Genomic DNA, 13,788 nt, shown 5'->3' with positions numbered 1-13,788 from the left:
CCTTCCTCTCTGGTTCCTGCCCCCTCCTCCCCCACTTCGGCTCCTCTGAGTCCAGCAGCTCCCTCCCCCACCTCTGCCCCTGTAGCTGCCCCGACAACACCTCCCCACACTTCCTCAGTTGATACACAACCGACTGAAACTATACACACCCCTCCTACTCCCATTCTCTATTCTCCATTACTGACCCTGACACCCTCCCCATCACCAGTTAGCTCACACACATGGTCCCACGGACAGTCATCCCGAAATTCTTTTCCCCGTGCCCCGGCTCCCCTACTCCCTCTGAGACAGGTAGCCAGAGCCGAGGGCTTGGCACAGGTCCATGTCCCTTTCTCCCTTCACGACCTGTCTCAAATCGAGGCCAAGCTTGGGTCATTCTCATCCAACCCTACCCATTACATCAAACAGTTACCCAACTTACCCACTCATATGCCTTAACCTGGAAAGATATCTATGTAGTCTTAGGTTCCACTACTACCCTAGAAGAGCGACAAGCCATCTGGACGGCTGCTAGAGCCCAGGCTGACTAGAGACACTTTGCTAATCCCTCCCCCGAACGCCCCCCAGGGGCCGAGGCAGTCCCAGACACAGACCCTGACTGGGACTATCAAGAGACTGGGGGAGGCGAACTCAGGGTCAGATATATGGTAGAGTGCCTCCTAGATGGCATGGAAGCCACTTCTAATATAGTGGTCAACTTCCTTAAGCTGGATGAGATCACCCAGGGCCCTGACGAAAACCCCACTATGTTCTTGAATAGGCTGACAGAGGCCCTCATCCAATATACCAGATTGGCCCCAGACTCCCCAGCTGGAGCAGTCACCCTGGCCAGTTGTTTTATCTCTCAATCCACCCCCGACATCCGAAAAAAACTAGCCAAGGCCAACGAAGGCCCTCAGACTCCCATACGAGACCTGGTAAAAATGGCCTTTAAAGTTTACAATGCCTGGGAAGAGACTGCAGAAGCTAACCGTAAAGCCAGACTAAAACAAAAGGCTGAACTCCAAGCTAGCCTTCTCAACCAACACACCCAGGCTCTGGTAGCAGCCCTGCGGCCGGCAACGGGCTCGGGCCCACGAAAACCCCCACCAGGGGCCTGCTTCAAATGCGGCAAAGAGGGACACTGAGCCAAAACGTGTCCTAACCCGAGACCACCCACAAAGCCCTGCCCAAAGTGCAGGCAACACGGACACTGGGCAAGTGACTGTCCCTCGGCCTCTTGGGCCCTGACCCTAGTGGGTAAGGGACCAGAGCGACCTAAGGTGACTCCAAGCCCAGACCCCACTCTACAACTGCTGACCTTCGATGAAGACTGAAGCCGCCCAGACTCGGGAACCCCAATAACCCAAGCCGAGCCCAGGGTAATGCTCCAGGTAGCGGGTAAGTCGATCGACTTCTTGGTTGACACGGGGGCTACCTATTCGGTCCTTCCCTCTTTCGGAGGCACCTTACATCCTTCCCGGGTCTCAGTAATGGGAATTGATGGCCAGTCATCATGGCCCCTAGAGACCAAGCCCTTAAACTGTCAATTAGACAACTGCCTATTCACCCACTCCTTTCTAGTTACTCCTTCCTGTCCAACCCCTCTACTAGGGAGAGACATTTTAACAAAACTCAAGGCCACACTTCACCTGACCCCAGGGCCTTCTCCTTCCACAGGCAGGTTCCTGCTGTTGCTAATCGGGTCCTCTGACTCCCAAATAGATCCCCAGGTGTGGGATACCAAGATCCCGACAATTGCCCAACACCAACCCCCAGTCCTCATACACCTAAAAGACCCCACCTGTTTTCCGGCTCGGGCCCAGTTTCCCCTGTCCCAGCCCAACCTTCGAGGACTTAAGCCAATCATTGACCGCCTCCTGGGACAGGGCCTACTGGTCCCCACCTCATCCCCATGTAACACCCCCATCCTTCTGGTCCGTAAGGCCTCAGGGGCCTACCAACTAGTCCAAGACCTCCGACTTATTAACGAGGCCGTCGTTCCTACACATCCGCTAGTCCCTAATCCCTATACTTTATTATCCCAAATACCCACGGGCACCACCCACTTCACAGTGATCGATCTCAAAGATGCATTCTTTTCCATCCCAATCCACCCCGACTGTCAATTTCTGTTCGCCTTCACCTGGATCGATCCTGACACCAGACAGGCCACTCAACTCACATGGACGGTCCTGCCTCAGGGGTTTCGAGATAGCCCTCATTACTTCGGTCAGGCCCTGGCCCGGGACCTGGCCCTCTGCCCTCTTAGCCCTAGTACCCTGCTCCAATATGTGGATGACCTCTTAGTATGTAGCCCTTCCGAAGATCTCTCAAAACAACACACCATAACTCTCCTTAACTTCCTGGCCTCTAAAGGATACCAGGCCTCACAGTCAAAGGCCCAACTCACTCAGTCCTCAGTTACTTACCTGGAATTACAAATTACCCCCACCACCAAGACCCTCACAATCGACCGGTGCCAACTCCTCTGGTCTATCCACCCTCCAACTAATGGAGACCAAATCCTGTCTTTTCTGGGCCTGGCAGGATTCTTCCGCCATTGGGTTCCCAACTACCCCTCATTGGCAAAACCCCTCTATGCAGCAGCAAAAGAAACCCCAAAGGGGCCACTCTCCTCACAAAACGAGGTCACCCGAGCCTTTCTCACGTTACAGTCTGCTCTGACATTTGCCACTCCCCTCTCCCTGCCTAATCCTAACTACCCATATCATCTCTATACAGATGAAAAGGGGGGAGTAGCATTTGGGGCCCTGGTACAGCCGGTGGGCTCTGAGTTGCTGCCTGTCGCCTTCATCTCCAAACAACTAGACCCCACTGCCAAGGGATGGTTCCCCTGCCTACGGGCACTGGCAGCAGCAGCGGTTGTTTACATGGACACAAAAAAGTTACTTCAATATCAACCTCTAACCATTTTCTCCCCTCACTGCCTCAGTGACCTCCTGGCTTCCAGATTCCTCTCTGACCTCAGTGACTCCAGACTACAGCAGTTCCACCTAATATTCCTAGACAACCCGCAGGTCGCCGTGGGACGTAGTTCCCAGCTGAACCCGCTATCTGCGCTTCCCTCTCTCCCGATTTCCTTAAGAGTCCCGGCTCACCAGTGTACTGAGATCTTGGACTCTCTGACACAGCCACTGCCAAACCTCTTTGCAGAGCCACTGCCAGACCCCGATATGACCATGTTTGTCAATGGGAGTTCCAAAAAGGACCCAGATGGGCGCCGGGCAGCGGCCTACGCTGTAGTCACCCTACAGAAAGTCCTTGAGGCCCAAGCCCTCCCACTAGGAACAACTTCCCAAAAAGCAGAACTAACTGCACTGACCCGAGCCTTACACCTGGCAAAAAACAAAAGGGCCAATATCTACACGGACTCTAAGTACGCTTTCCTAATCGCCCACTCACATGCAGCAATCTGGAAAGAGAGGGGCTTTCTCACCACTAAAGGCTCCCCCGATATGTAATGCCTCCCATATTACCAAACTACTGGAGGCCATCCCCCTGCCAAAAGAAGTGGCCATCTTACATTGCTGGGGACACCAGGCAGCTCGCGATAAAATAGCCCAGGGTAATAATTTGGCTGACCAGGTGGCCCGGCAAACTGCCCTGCAGCGAGAGGTGGCCCCTCTACTGGTCCTGGAGACCTCCTTTATCCCTAAATACACCAAGGCAGAAACCAGAGCGCTACTTCCCCAGGAGGGGACATGAACACGTCCTTCCGGATGGATCACCCTCCACGAAAAACTGGTCCTCCCTGAACAACAAGCCATCACCATCATAAAGCAGATCCATGACACCCTCCATATCGGATCACGAGCTCTCTTAACTTTCCTTAGCCCACTCTTCTCCCCTCTTCATCTTAGGCAGGTCATCCAGACCGTACACCGCTCCTGTCTGACCTGCGCAACGATCTCTCCTCAAGGAGGGCTCCGGCCCCCCCAAGAAACCCACCAGCTGAGAGGACATCTGCCCGGTCAAGATTGGCAGGTGGACTTCACTCACATGCCCAGACACCGGGCTTATCGTTATCTGCTGGTACTCGTAGACACATTCTCAGGATGGGTCGAGGCCTTCCCCACCTCCTGCGAAACAGCCGAAATAGTATCCGAAATGCTGGTCAAATACATCGTCCCCCGATTCAGACTCCCTAACTCCCTCCAATCAGATAACGGACCTGCTTTTGTTTCGCAGATAACCCAGCAGGTAGCTGCAGCCCTCAACATCACCTGGCATCTTCACATCCCATACCGACCCCAGTCATCGGATAAAGTAGAACGGGCCAACGGGGTCCTCAAGGCCCACCTCGCCAAGCTCACCTCAGAAGTGCGGCTCTCCTGGGTTGACCTCCTCCCCTTGGCTCCCACCCGCATCCGCACAACACCGCACTCAAAGACAGGTTTGACCCCCTTCGAGCTGCTGTACGGCTGGCCCTACATGCTGACCCATCTGCCCCCAGAAAAACCACCTCCCCTGGCCAATTACCTGCCTCTCTTCACCCGCCTGCGTGCCTTACTCAGGGAACACGCAGATCGGGTCCTGCCACAACCTAGGGACGGTGACGGCCCCATCAGACCACTGTCGCCCGGAGACCAGGTGCTACTCAAGACCTTGTCTCCCAGGCCCCTCCAACCTCGTTGGACGGGTCCTTACACAGTGGTCCTGACCACCCCTACTGCAGCCAAGCTCTCAGGCCTCGAACCCTGGTACCACGTGACCAGGCTCAAACGAACTCCCCCAGATCTTCCAGAAAGAGAGCCAGGCTTAGACTCAGGTCCAGGGGCTTTGCCAGGACACACATACCAGTCCTCCCTAACGGGGCCCACAAAACTAAAAATCTCCCGAACCCCCTTTCCACCTGCTATCAGAACATGACAGGTACGCTTCTACTGCTTGTGCTCCTCGCTCAGACCTACGGGGGATTTGATGACCCAGCTAAAGCGAGACAAATCCTGGCCAGGCAAATGGAAAAGCCTTGCGACTGTGCCGGGGAACTCTCTCTCCCAATATCCCAAGAAAAGGGTCAGGCACATCCAGTCAACTGCAGAGACAAAATGGCTTACAATTTTATAGGAGAGGGATATGAGGTTTCTCCAGAGGGGTACACATACATTAGAAAGGCCAATTCTTGGCAATGCGTGCCTGCTGTTCTGCCCCCCAGAGCCCCTGCCCTCAGATCAGCTCAAAAATTGTTCCTGCTTAGAATATAAAAGAACTCTCCACTCTCTATGCTACCTCAAAGAACAAGCACGTCAATGCAGGGGCCCGACAAACAAAATTTATTGAACTACAACACAGACAGGACACTTCCCTGGTTCATTGGGCCCCCACCTTTCCTCAGTGGCATGCCCAAGTAAGACAGGTAAAGAGGTCTGCTAGAACTTAAAGGCACCCATACACATCTCAGATGGCGGAAGAGTCCAAGATATGTCACGAAAAAAAAAAAAAACAAGCCCAACAAAGACTCCAAAAAGTAATGGACCATTACTTTCCAAAAGTCCATTACCATCCCCTGGCCCTGCCTGATCGGCGGGGTCCTTTACAATTAGACCCAGCCACTACAAACTTAATACAGCTAACATAAATCACCCTAAATCAGTCCAGCCCCGAGTGGGCCCAAGGTTGCTGGATATGCCTAACCGTAAGAACCCCTCACCTGCTACCGTGCAGGCCAACCTCTCCCAACTGGTCAACACCTCTGTAGACCCAGCAGCGTGTAAAGTGACACCACCCTTGCGGGTACAACCAATAAAAGCCTCAATAGGATACTGCCTAAGAGGCCAAATAACGGACAATGAGACAGCTATAGACGTGGGGGTGAGAGACTTACCAGCTACACCACAATACAGAACATCACCACGTCAATATGCACCCCTCATCCCCTGGTCTTTGTCTGTGGAAGAAACCTGTCCTATACTTTCCTCCCCACAAGCTGGACTGGAACCTGCGTACTCGCAGTCCTGCTCCCAGACATTGACCTGATATCAAAAAAAAAAAACAGTCCCCATACCCACTCTAGACCATGTGGCCGGGAGGGCAAAACGAGCTGTCCAGATGGTACCCCTGCTGGTGGGACTGGGCTTATCCACCAGCCTAGCAGCGGGGGTGGCAGGGATCAGCCTCTCACAGCACAGGTACGCCAAACTCTCCCAACAGATCGTATCAGATGTCCAACACGTGGCTGACACCATGTTAGAACTTCGGGGGCAGATAGATTCTCTTGCAGAAGCTGTTCTCCAAAATAGACGTGGGCTAGACCTCCTCACTGCCCGAGAGGGCGACTTAGGCCTTTTCTCGCAGGAAAGATGCTGTTTCTATGCCAACCGCTCTGGAATAGTCCAGACTAAGATCAAAGAACTGCAAGACGATTTAGAACAAAGGCGCCGGCAGCTCCAAGAGAGCCCCCTCTGGGCCGGGCTCAATGGTTTACTCCCTTACCTCTTACCCCTCCTGGGCCCTATACTCCTACTAGTTATGGGCCTCACCATAGGCCCCTGCCTCCTCCAACTTGTTTAGCACAGGCCGCGACTGGACTGGCCGTGATACTAACAGCTTACACTCAACTCAGTCAAGAAGACATAGACCCACCTCACAATCCTACACAAGCTGACCTTTCGTCCCGACCGGCCCTGACCCCCACGTCGCCCCCGTCCAGCAGGAAGTAGCCAGAAGACAAACGTCGCCCCTTGCCCTATATCAAAAAGGCCGGGATGAAAGGTCACGCTGACCGCCCCCGCCAAAAAGTCCCAGATAAGTGCCAGGGACAGACATCCACCAATCAGCAGCCCGTTGCCAGGCAGACTGATGGACGCGAAGGTGCCAAGACTCCGGCCAATCAAGAAAAACCGACAAGGGACAAAAGGCCAATCAGCACCCTAGAGCCTGACTCCAAGCATATTCGAAAAGGTCCCGCCGCTTCCGTACCCGCCAGGGTATATAGGTGCCGCCCCCCTTCCCGCAGGTTGCAGATTCCCTTTGTCTCTTCACTCACCCGCCCCCGGGAGTTCTGCCCGAGAGCGATCGCCCAATAAAGTCCTTCATCAATGGTCCTTAGAGGTGGCTCTTTCTTCCCGCAGCGTTTTCTAACAGTATCAACTTGGAAAAGACCCTGATGCTGGGAGGGATTGGGGGCAGGAGGAGAAGGGAACAACAGAGGATGAGATGGCTGGATGGCATCACCGACTCAATGGGCATGAGTTTGAGTAAACTCTGGGAGTTTGTGATGGACAGGGAGGCCTGGCGTGCTGCGATTCATGGGGTCGCAAAGAGTCGGATACGACTGAGCAACTGAACTGAACTGAAACTGAACAATAGTTATAGGTTTAGAAAATATCTTATGTTGGAATCTAGTTAAGTCTGCTTTAGATAAGGAAGACGGTAGTGTTCCTGTGTATTCCCGTTTTTAAATTTTTTTATTTGCAACTTTAGCGTGTGATGTGCTCGTATGTGTGTAATATAAATGGGAGAAGTGCGGTTTTTAACAACAGATTGTAGTTAAAAAAAGTTGTTGAATAATAGGTTGATTGGAGTTTATGGTGAAGGTTTTTATATTTTTTAATACAAAAACTGAATGTATACAATCAGAGACTATATTAATGGGGTAAGGATGTAGGCAAATAACTTGAATAAGAGCATATAATTCATTTTGTTGAGCAGAATGGAATTTAGTGTAAAAGACTTTTTATTTGTAATAAAGTTTTATTAAAGTATAAAGGAGATAGAGAAAGCCTCTGACACAGGCATCAGAAGGGGGCAGAAAGAGTGCCCCCTGCTGGTCTTTAGCCAGGTGTCATATAACTACTAGCAGTCTGCTAATTAGAGAAAGGAAATGTCTCAAAACTCAGAGAATAACACCAGGCCCCTCACCCACAACATGCATTTTGAGATAACCGTGGCACCAGGTGAGTTGGCCACAAAATGATTGATATGAATCTTGAAGAAAGGCAGGTGTCCAAGCAAATACAGTTTCATTAACATAGCTTAAGAGAACATTTGCATGAGTAAAACACACTGCTTGGTCAAGTCAGAACCGACTTGAAGACAGAGTCTGGGGTAAATGTATAGCATATTAACATAGCTTAAGACAAACATTTCCATAAGAAAAATGCATTGGTTAACTCAGGGTTTGAGAATGGTTAACCTCAAGTGAAACCAGGTGTCATTATGGCAACACAGTATTTTAAGAGAAACCTCCTTTTAAATTTGTATAGAGAAGGGGAAAAAAAAAAAGAAGAAATATCGCAAGTTTGTTTCCTCCTGCCTTTTAAGAGAGATAAAAATGTCTGACACTTGCAGCCTATTTTCTCCATTTGGAGACCCCTGGCCTTCCTGCCTGTTAAGTCAAACTAGAGCGGCCAAGTAAAAGACCGAAGGTCTGTGGGGGCAGGGGCCCAAAAAGTCCAGTAGGTATTCTAGAGGGGACTGCTTGAGGGTAAAGGGGTTTAGGGCTGGTATATGGACGGCAGCACTGACGATGTTGAGGGTTTGAGGGGAAAGACGGAATTTGCCCCTGGTTTTTGTTGAAAGGGACCTGGTGGGGTGGGGGGGTCTCCTGGTTGGAGTTTCCCGGAATAGGTTTCCCTTCAATATCAAATTTAGATTTACACTCTTTGGCCCAATGCGTTTTTCTACAGCAGTGAGGGCAGATTTTTGGAGGTTTTTATTAGCTTTCTTAGGGCAGTCCCTTTTTAAAAGGTTTTTATCTCCACATGTAAAGCATCCTTCATTTCTCTTTTTAAAGCAAGCAGCCGTTGTCTCAGCTAGCATTTGCATTTTTTTGAGTTTCTGATCTTATATAGAGACATGTCTTCAAATAATCAAAAATAGGTCCTGTCTCACGAATTGGAGCTACAGCCTTTTGACATTCCTGATTTGCATTATCATAAATAAGTAATTTTTTTTTAGTTGTCTTATAGCTGTTACGAAGTTAGAATAGGGAAAAGGAGTCCAAAATGGTGGCTGAAAGACAAGGAAGGGAAAAGCCCGCGAAAATAGAACAGAGGAAGGTCAAAGGAAGGTCCGAAGACCGGAGTGAGGACTTCAGGTAGAACAGCGCTCCTGCCTAAGCCCAATTTGCATGGGGCAGGCCCAGGGGGAAGAAAAAACATATAAAAAGAGGAGCCAAAGGGCTCTCCCCCCACCCACCCCCCACGGGATGGAATGCTCTTCTCTTCGCATCTTTGGATCCAGGTGCCCTCATGCCTCGAAGATGGATTTTCCTGCTATCTTCTAAATAAAACAGAGCTGTAACACTGATTCCTCTAAGAGCTATAACACTGTCTGTCCAAGACCCCAGAGCTGTGACCCGCCGAGGGGACTTTAATGTGCGTCACTCCAAACCTTTGTTGTGATGAGACAAAGATCCGAGGAGCATACACTCGCCTGACATAGCTTTTTTCTTTTTTTTCTTTTTCTTTTTTTCAAATACAGTATGGGAAATAGCAGTTTCTAGAGACTTTGGAATTTGTGCCCACTGGCAGGGGAGGAGCGCTTGGAGCAACCAGGGCAGGGTTAGTAGGAAAATTCTGAAATATCTTATGTTGCTCTAGTTGGGCCTTTTGTAAGGCTTCATGGTCTAAAATTCATACTCATGTAATAAGTGTTCTGCCTGTTGCTGAATATCAGGAGGGCTAGAATAACCTTGTAATGGCAGAATCACAGCTTCAGTGAGAGCCCATAGGGGCCAGAAATCTATCAGAATATTTTTACCCTGTCTGACAGCTCGTTCAACATTCTCTTTGACCCGATGCCAAATTTCTAAATCAAAACTACCTTCATCAGGGAACAAAGGGTTACATTCAACCACTGTATGAAGGCAAGCCTCTATATTCACTGGTGTGAAACTGAAAATCCCTGAACTTTAAATAAGTGGTAAAGTAAAGTAGAAAAGTGAGGGGGCTTTCCAGCCAATTGACCCATGTCTTAGTACTTACCGGCCTCAATAGGCCCTCTGGGGTCACTCTGTCTGAATCTTGCCACGTGTACCAGAGTCCCTGTTTCTGGGCGACACTTGTTGGTCCTTTATTGGACCGGAACCTGGTGGTCCGGAGTCGACGATGAGAAAGCAAAAGAAAGAAAGAGGCTAATATTCCCTGGGTTACGCAGCCGGCTTTCACACACCAGGGAATCAGCCAGAAATATATAGAGATAGAGAGAGAAAGACACGGGGACCCAAGCTCTGATGGAGCAAAGGTGTTTTAATCCACATGGCATGGGCATATATACTGTCTTACAAGGTAGTTATTCTCAGCAAAGGTAAAGATTAAAATTCCAGACTTACAAAACATAAGGCAATCCCTATTAAAGAGAGAAAGTTGTGAATAATCCCTTTTTACCGTAAGGTTCATAAGAAGAAAGAGGGTACTCACCACCGTATTAAAAAACTAATGAAGGAAATGCCTGGATTCCTCAGCCCAGGGAAAGGCATGTCTCTCCTCTTAATTCCTGAAATTAATAAGGACCAGAAGATTCCTGACAGATCCAAAACAGCACAGAGGAAGCCTCCTGTTAAATGCTTCCTGACACCATGCGAGCCAGCAACTTCTAGGAACACATAAAGTATGATAGAAGACTTGCTGGATACACAGTACAGATTAACTTGACATTTAAAAGCTCTACAAGGAGCCAATCTTCTGGAGCCCCCCACCCCCCAGATCCATTAATTTTTCCTACAGGAGCCCAAGCAGGTTCTCACTGTGAAGACTGGGAACAATGGCCTCCCGCTCCATGCCGGAAATGGTGTTGGGGGGTACATTCTGATATACACACAAAGCATTCCCTTCCCCGCAATTTAGGCCATTCCTCAAGGAAAACTAATTTGCCTGAACCTTATCTAATTGGGGAAAAAGCGGTGAGACAACACACTGACCCTTCAGGTTTTTGATTAGACCAAAGGTGAGGAATAAAAGCCAAGAACCTCATCTGACTTACATAGTCCAGTGAGTCTGTCCCCGCCCCCCAAATAAAACAGGTTTTTTAAAAAGATTTACTTATTTTTGGCTACTCTGGGTCTTCATTGCTGTGCATATGCTTGCGCTTTCTCTTGCTGCAGCGAGCAGGGGCCACTCTCTAGGGTTGCAGTGTGTGGGTTTCTCACTGCAGTAGTTTCTCTTAGGCTTAGTTGCCCATAGCATGTGGGTCTTCCCAGACTTTTAGGGAAAGCACACTGACTGAAACCACCCAATCTGGCCAGGTACTATAGTAACCATTTACTTGAATTATGTTATGACAGAAGGTCATGGGAAAGAATATGGAACTAGTAAGCCACCACCAATCAGAAGAGTTCGGGAAAGGTCAAAAGGAGACACCACATGTCCTTCCAGCTCCCAGAATTATTCTTGCTGGCAACTATCCTGGCTAAGCAAAGGCAGGACCCTGAGTCAGAGTGATTGGCCAAAGACAACCTGGAAACTAATTCCATCACCATAAAACCTGAGACTGTGAGCTAGTGGCAGAGCAGTCCTCCTGGGTTCCCTTATCCTGCTGCTTTCCACCCGGGTGCCCCTCCTAATAAAGTCTCTTGCTTTGTCAGCATGAATGTCTCCATGGACAATTCATTTTCAAGTGTTAGACAAGAGCCCACTCTCGGGCCCTGGAAGGGGTTCCCCTTCCTGCAATAGGACCACAAATTAAACCCGTGTCCCCTACATTGGCAGGTGGATTTTTTACCACTGAGCCACCAGGGAAGCCCCCATGAAGAGGAAAAGTTAAAATTTTACATAACCTCTTGCTTGTTCTGCCTCTGTAACTCAGCTTGCTCCTTGCAAAGTCTGGATCGCATAGGTCACGTAGTCTCAGAAAGTGGGGACTTAGAATACTAGGAACTGGAGCTCATCTCACCCTTGTCCTACTCTTTGCAATTGCCCAGCCCCAGCAAACCTGCTTAATTATGCATCCCCCTCCCCATCTTGACTGCTGTTCCCACTCGCACGAAACCTCTTAGTTTAAACCAGCCTATTAGCAGCTAGTGTTGCCCTCTATAGTCTGTCTATAAGCACTCTGTAACCCCTTTGTTCAGGGCTCAGAGCTTACAGTGTTAACTCTGCTGGGCCCATTGGCGTAATAAACCTGAGTTCTCCAACTCTCCAAGTGTGGTGCTTGGTTTCTCGGGTACTGGTTTCTGCAACACCCAGACATTTCTGATCTAAGCTAAATGAAGATGAAAATCCCTCTTCCCCTCGAGAAAGTGGAGCTGGGATGAAAATCAGGGAAGATGACCCCCAAACTCCTCCTTCCCCAGTAAATAGTCCATCCCTTCATTTATATGCCACTAATAACAAGCTTCAAAAGAAACCCAGAACAGCAGCTCCTCACACGCCTACCTGCTCTCCCTCTTGCTTAAATAAAATTTCAATTTACTTAAAGCTCTCTGCTTTGGTGATCAAGAAAATACCTTAAATTCACCCTTAAGTCCTTGACCCCTAGAGGATATAATGTTACAGAGCCCAAGCTCACTCTGCTTGCCACATGACAGGCCAATAAATCTGAGAGACAAGGTGTTCAGGCAAGGAATATGACTTAATTGGGAAAGCTAGCTGACCAAGAAGATGGCAGACTAATGTCTGAAAGTATCTTGTCTGGGGTCTGGATGCCAGGTTCTTTTTATAGAGTCAGAGAGAAGCAATGAGGAATTAAAGTCAAAAGGCAGAACAGGAGGGAGATGTAATGAGGAAGTAAAGTAAAAAGGGTCTTCAGTCTTCAGTAAAACATCTCCAGGAAGGGCCAGCCTTTGGAAGGGATGTGTTAAACTCTTCTTTTTGTTGTAATTATTCACAGATGGGGAGGGTCAGATTATGTCTCTAAGACATAAGAACTAAGACCCTTTTTTAACAGGTAGAGGTGCAAGGTCCTCTGAGGCAGACTATCCCGTATGGTTTTAATAATAAAAGCAACAAAAAACACGTCAAAGAAACAGTTCCAACACGGAGTCAGAACTGGCTTCTCCCTGCAACAGTAAGACCCTTTTGTTAGAGTGTGGCCCTGTCTTGGGGTGTTGGACTGCACCCTGCAGGTTTGCAAGTTCAATAATTGCCAAGACCAAAGAAAGAGTCTGGATTCAGCGACAGAGGCATCAATGCTTTAATGGATAGGGAATCTTACACATCTGAAGCAAAAGGGTCAGATGTCAGGCAGGAAACGTTATGCGGAAAATTGGGTGGGAATAACCAGCTACAGAGAAAAATTGACCTCAAATTGGCTCATCAGTCGTCAAGGAAACCAGCAGAGGCATACACCCTTCAACACCCCTTTGACGAAGTACGCAAGTGGAGATATTCTGATGGAAAGAGCAGAACAATCAGTAGCATGGGGCAACTCGGTGCCTGGGCTCTAAGATATAGAGGGAGGAGCAGTCATGTGAGTAGGTGTACTGGTGAGCCGGGGTTGCACAGAGCAAGAGAACAGCCATGTCACCCTCATGCTCTTTTTGGAAACTCAGTGAGAAATTCCCTGCCCTCACGTGTGCACAAAAAGCTGGGTGAATACGAGATTGGCTGCCCCAGGCTTGCAAAAAACTTGTTTCTAATTAACCGCGTCGGGCTGGGTCAGTTTTCTGCTCCACCCACTGCCCTCAGCTGGGGTCTGGGCGCCGGTTGGGAGAGGTCCGCGGAAGCTAGTTCCCTAGAGACACAAGTCCTCCGGTCCAGCTGTCACTCAAGTACTAGGAGGTGGGGCTTTGAGAGCTGTCCAATCAGGGGCGCCGCTTGGGCAGGTAGGTGGGGCGACGCACCGCTTTGGCTCCGTTTTCACTCCCGCAGACTCGGCTAGTGATCCGCTTTCCCACCTCTCAGAGAC

At 49.5% G+C, this 13,788-nt stretch overlaps 1 protein-coding gene across 1 annotated transcript; it reads left to right on the top strand.

Annotated features, from left to right (window-relative positions):
* Positions 1-668: 668 nt before the first annotated feature.
* LOC139032725 (uncharacterized) lies at positions 669-7,123 on the top strand. Its single transcript, XM_070460349.1, has 5 exons — positions 669-917; positions 1,806-1,920; positions 3,157-3,379; positions 3,864-3,987; positions 4,192-7,123. The coding sequence occupies exons 1-5, from the start codon at positions 669-671 to the stop codon at positions 4,870-4,872; spliced, it is 1,392 nt and encodes a 463-aa protein (XP_070316450.1). The 3' UTR covers positions 4,873-7,123.
* Positions 7,124-13,788: the final 6,665 nt, after the last annotated feature.

The sequence above is a fragment of the Odocoileus virginianus genome, chromosome 3 (genome assembly GCF_023699985.2).
Source record: "Odocoileus virginianus isolate 20LAN1187 ecotype Illinois chromosome 3, Ovbor_1.2, whole genome shotgun sequence".
Taxonomy (NCBI): domain Eukaryota; kingdom Metazoa; phylum Chordata; class Mammalia; order Artiodactyla; family Cervidae; genus Odocoileus; species Odocoileus virginianus.
Note: the sequence above shows the minus strand (reverse complement) of the source record. Positions and strands in the feature narration are given on the sequence as shown.

Excerpts from the sequence above, each read along its gene's own strand:
- LOC139032725 (XM_070460349.1), top strand. The coding sequence starts at position 669 with ATGGAAGCCACTTCTAATATAGTGGTCAACTTCCTTAAGCTGGATGAG. Across the intron at positions 918-1,805 it reads AGACTCCCATACGAGACCTG|TTTCCCCTGTCCCAGCCCAA; the intron begins GTAAAAATGGCC and ends GCTCGGGCCCAG. Across the intron at positions 3,988-4,191 it reads TGCCCGGTCAAGATTGGCAG|ATAACCCAGCAGGTAGCTGC; the intron begins GTGGACTTCACT and ends TTTGTTTCGCAG.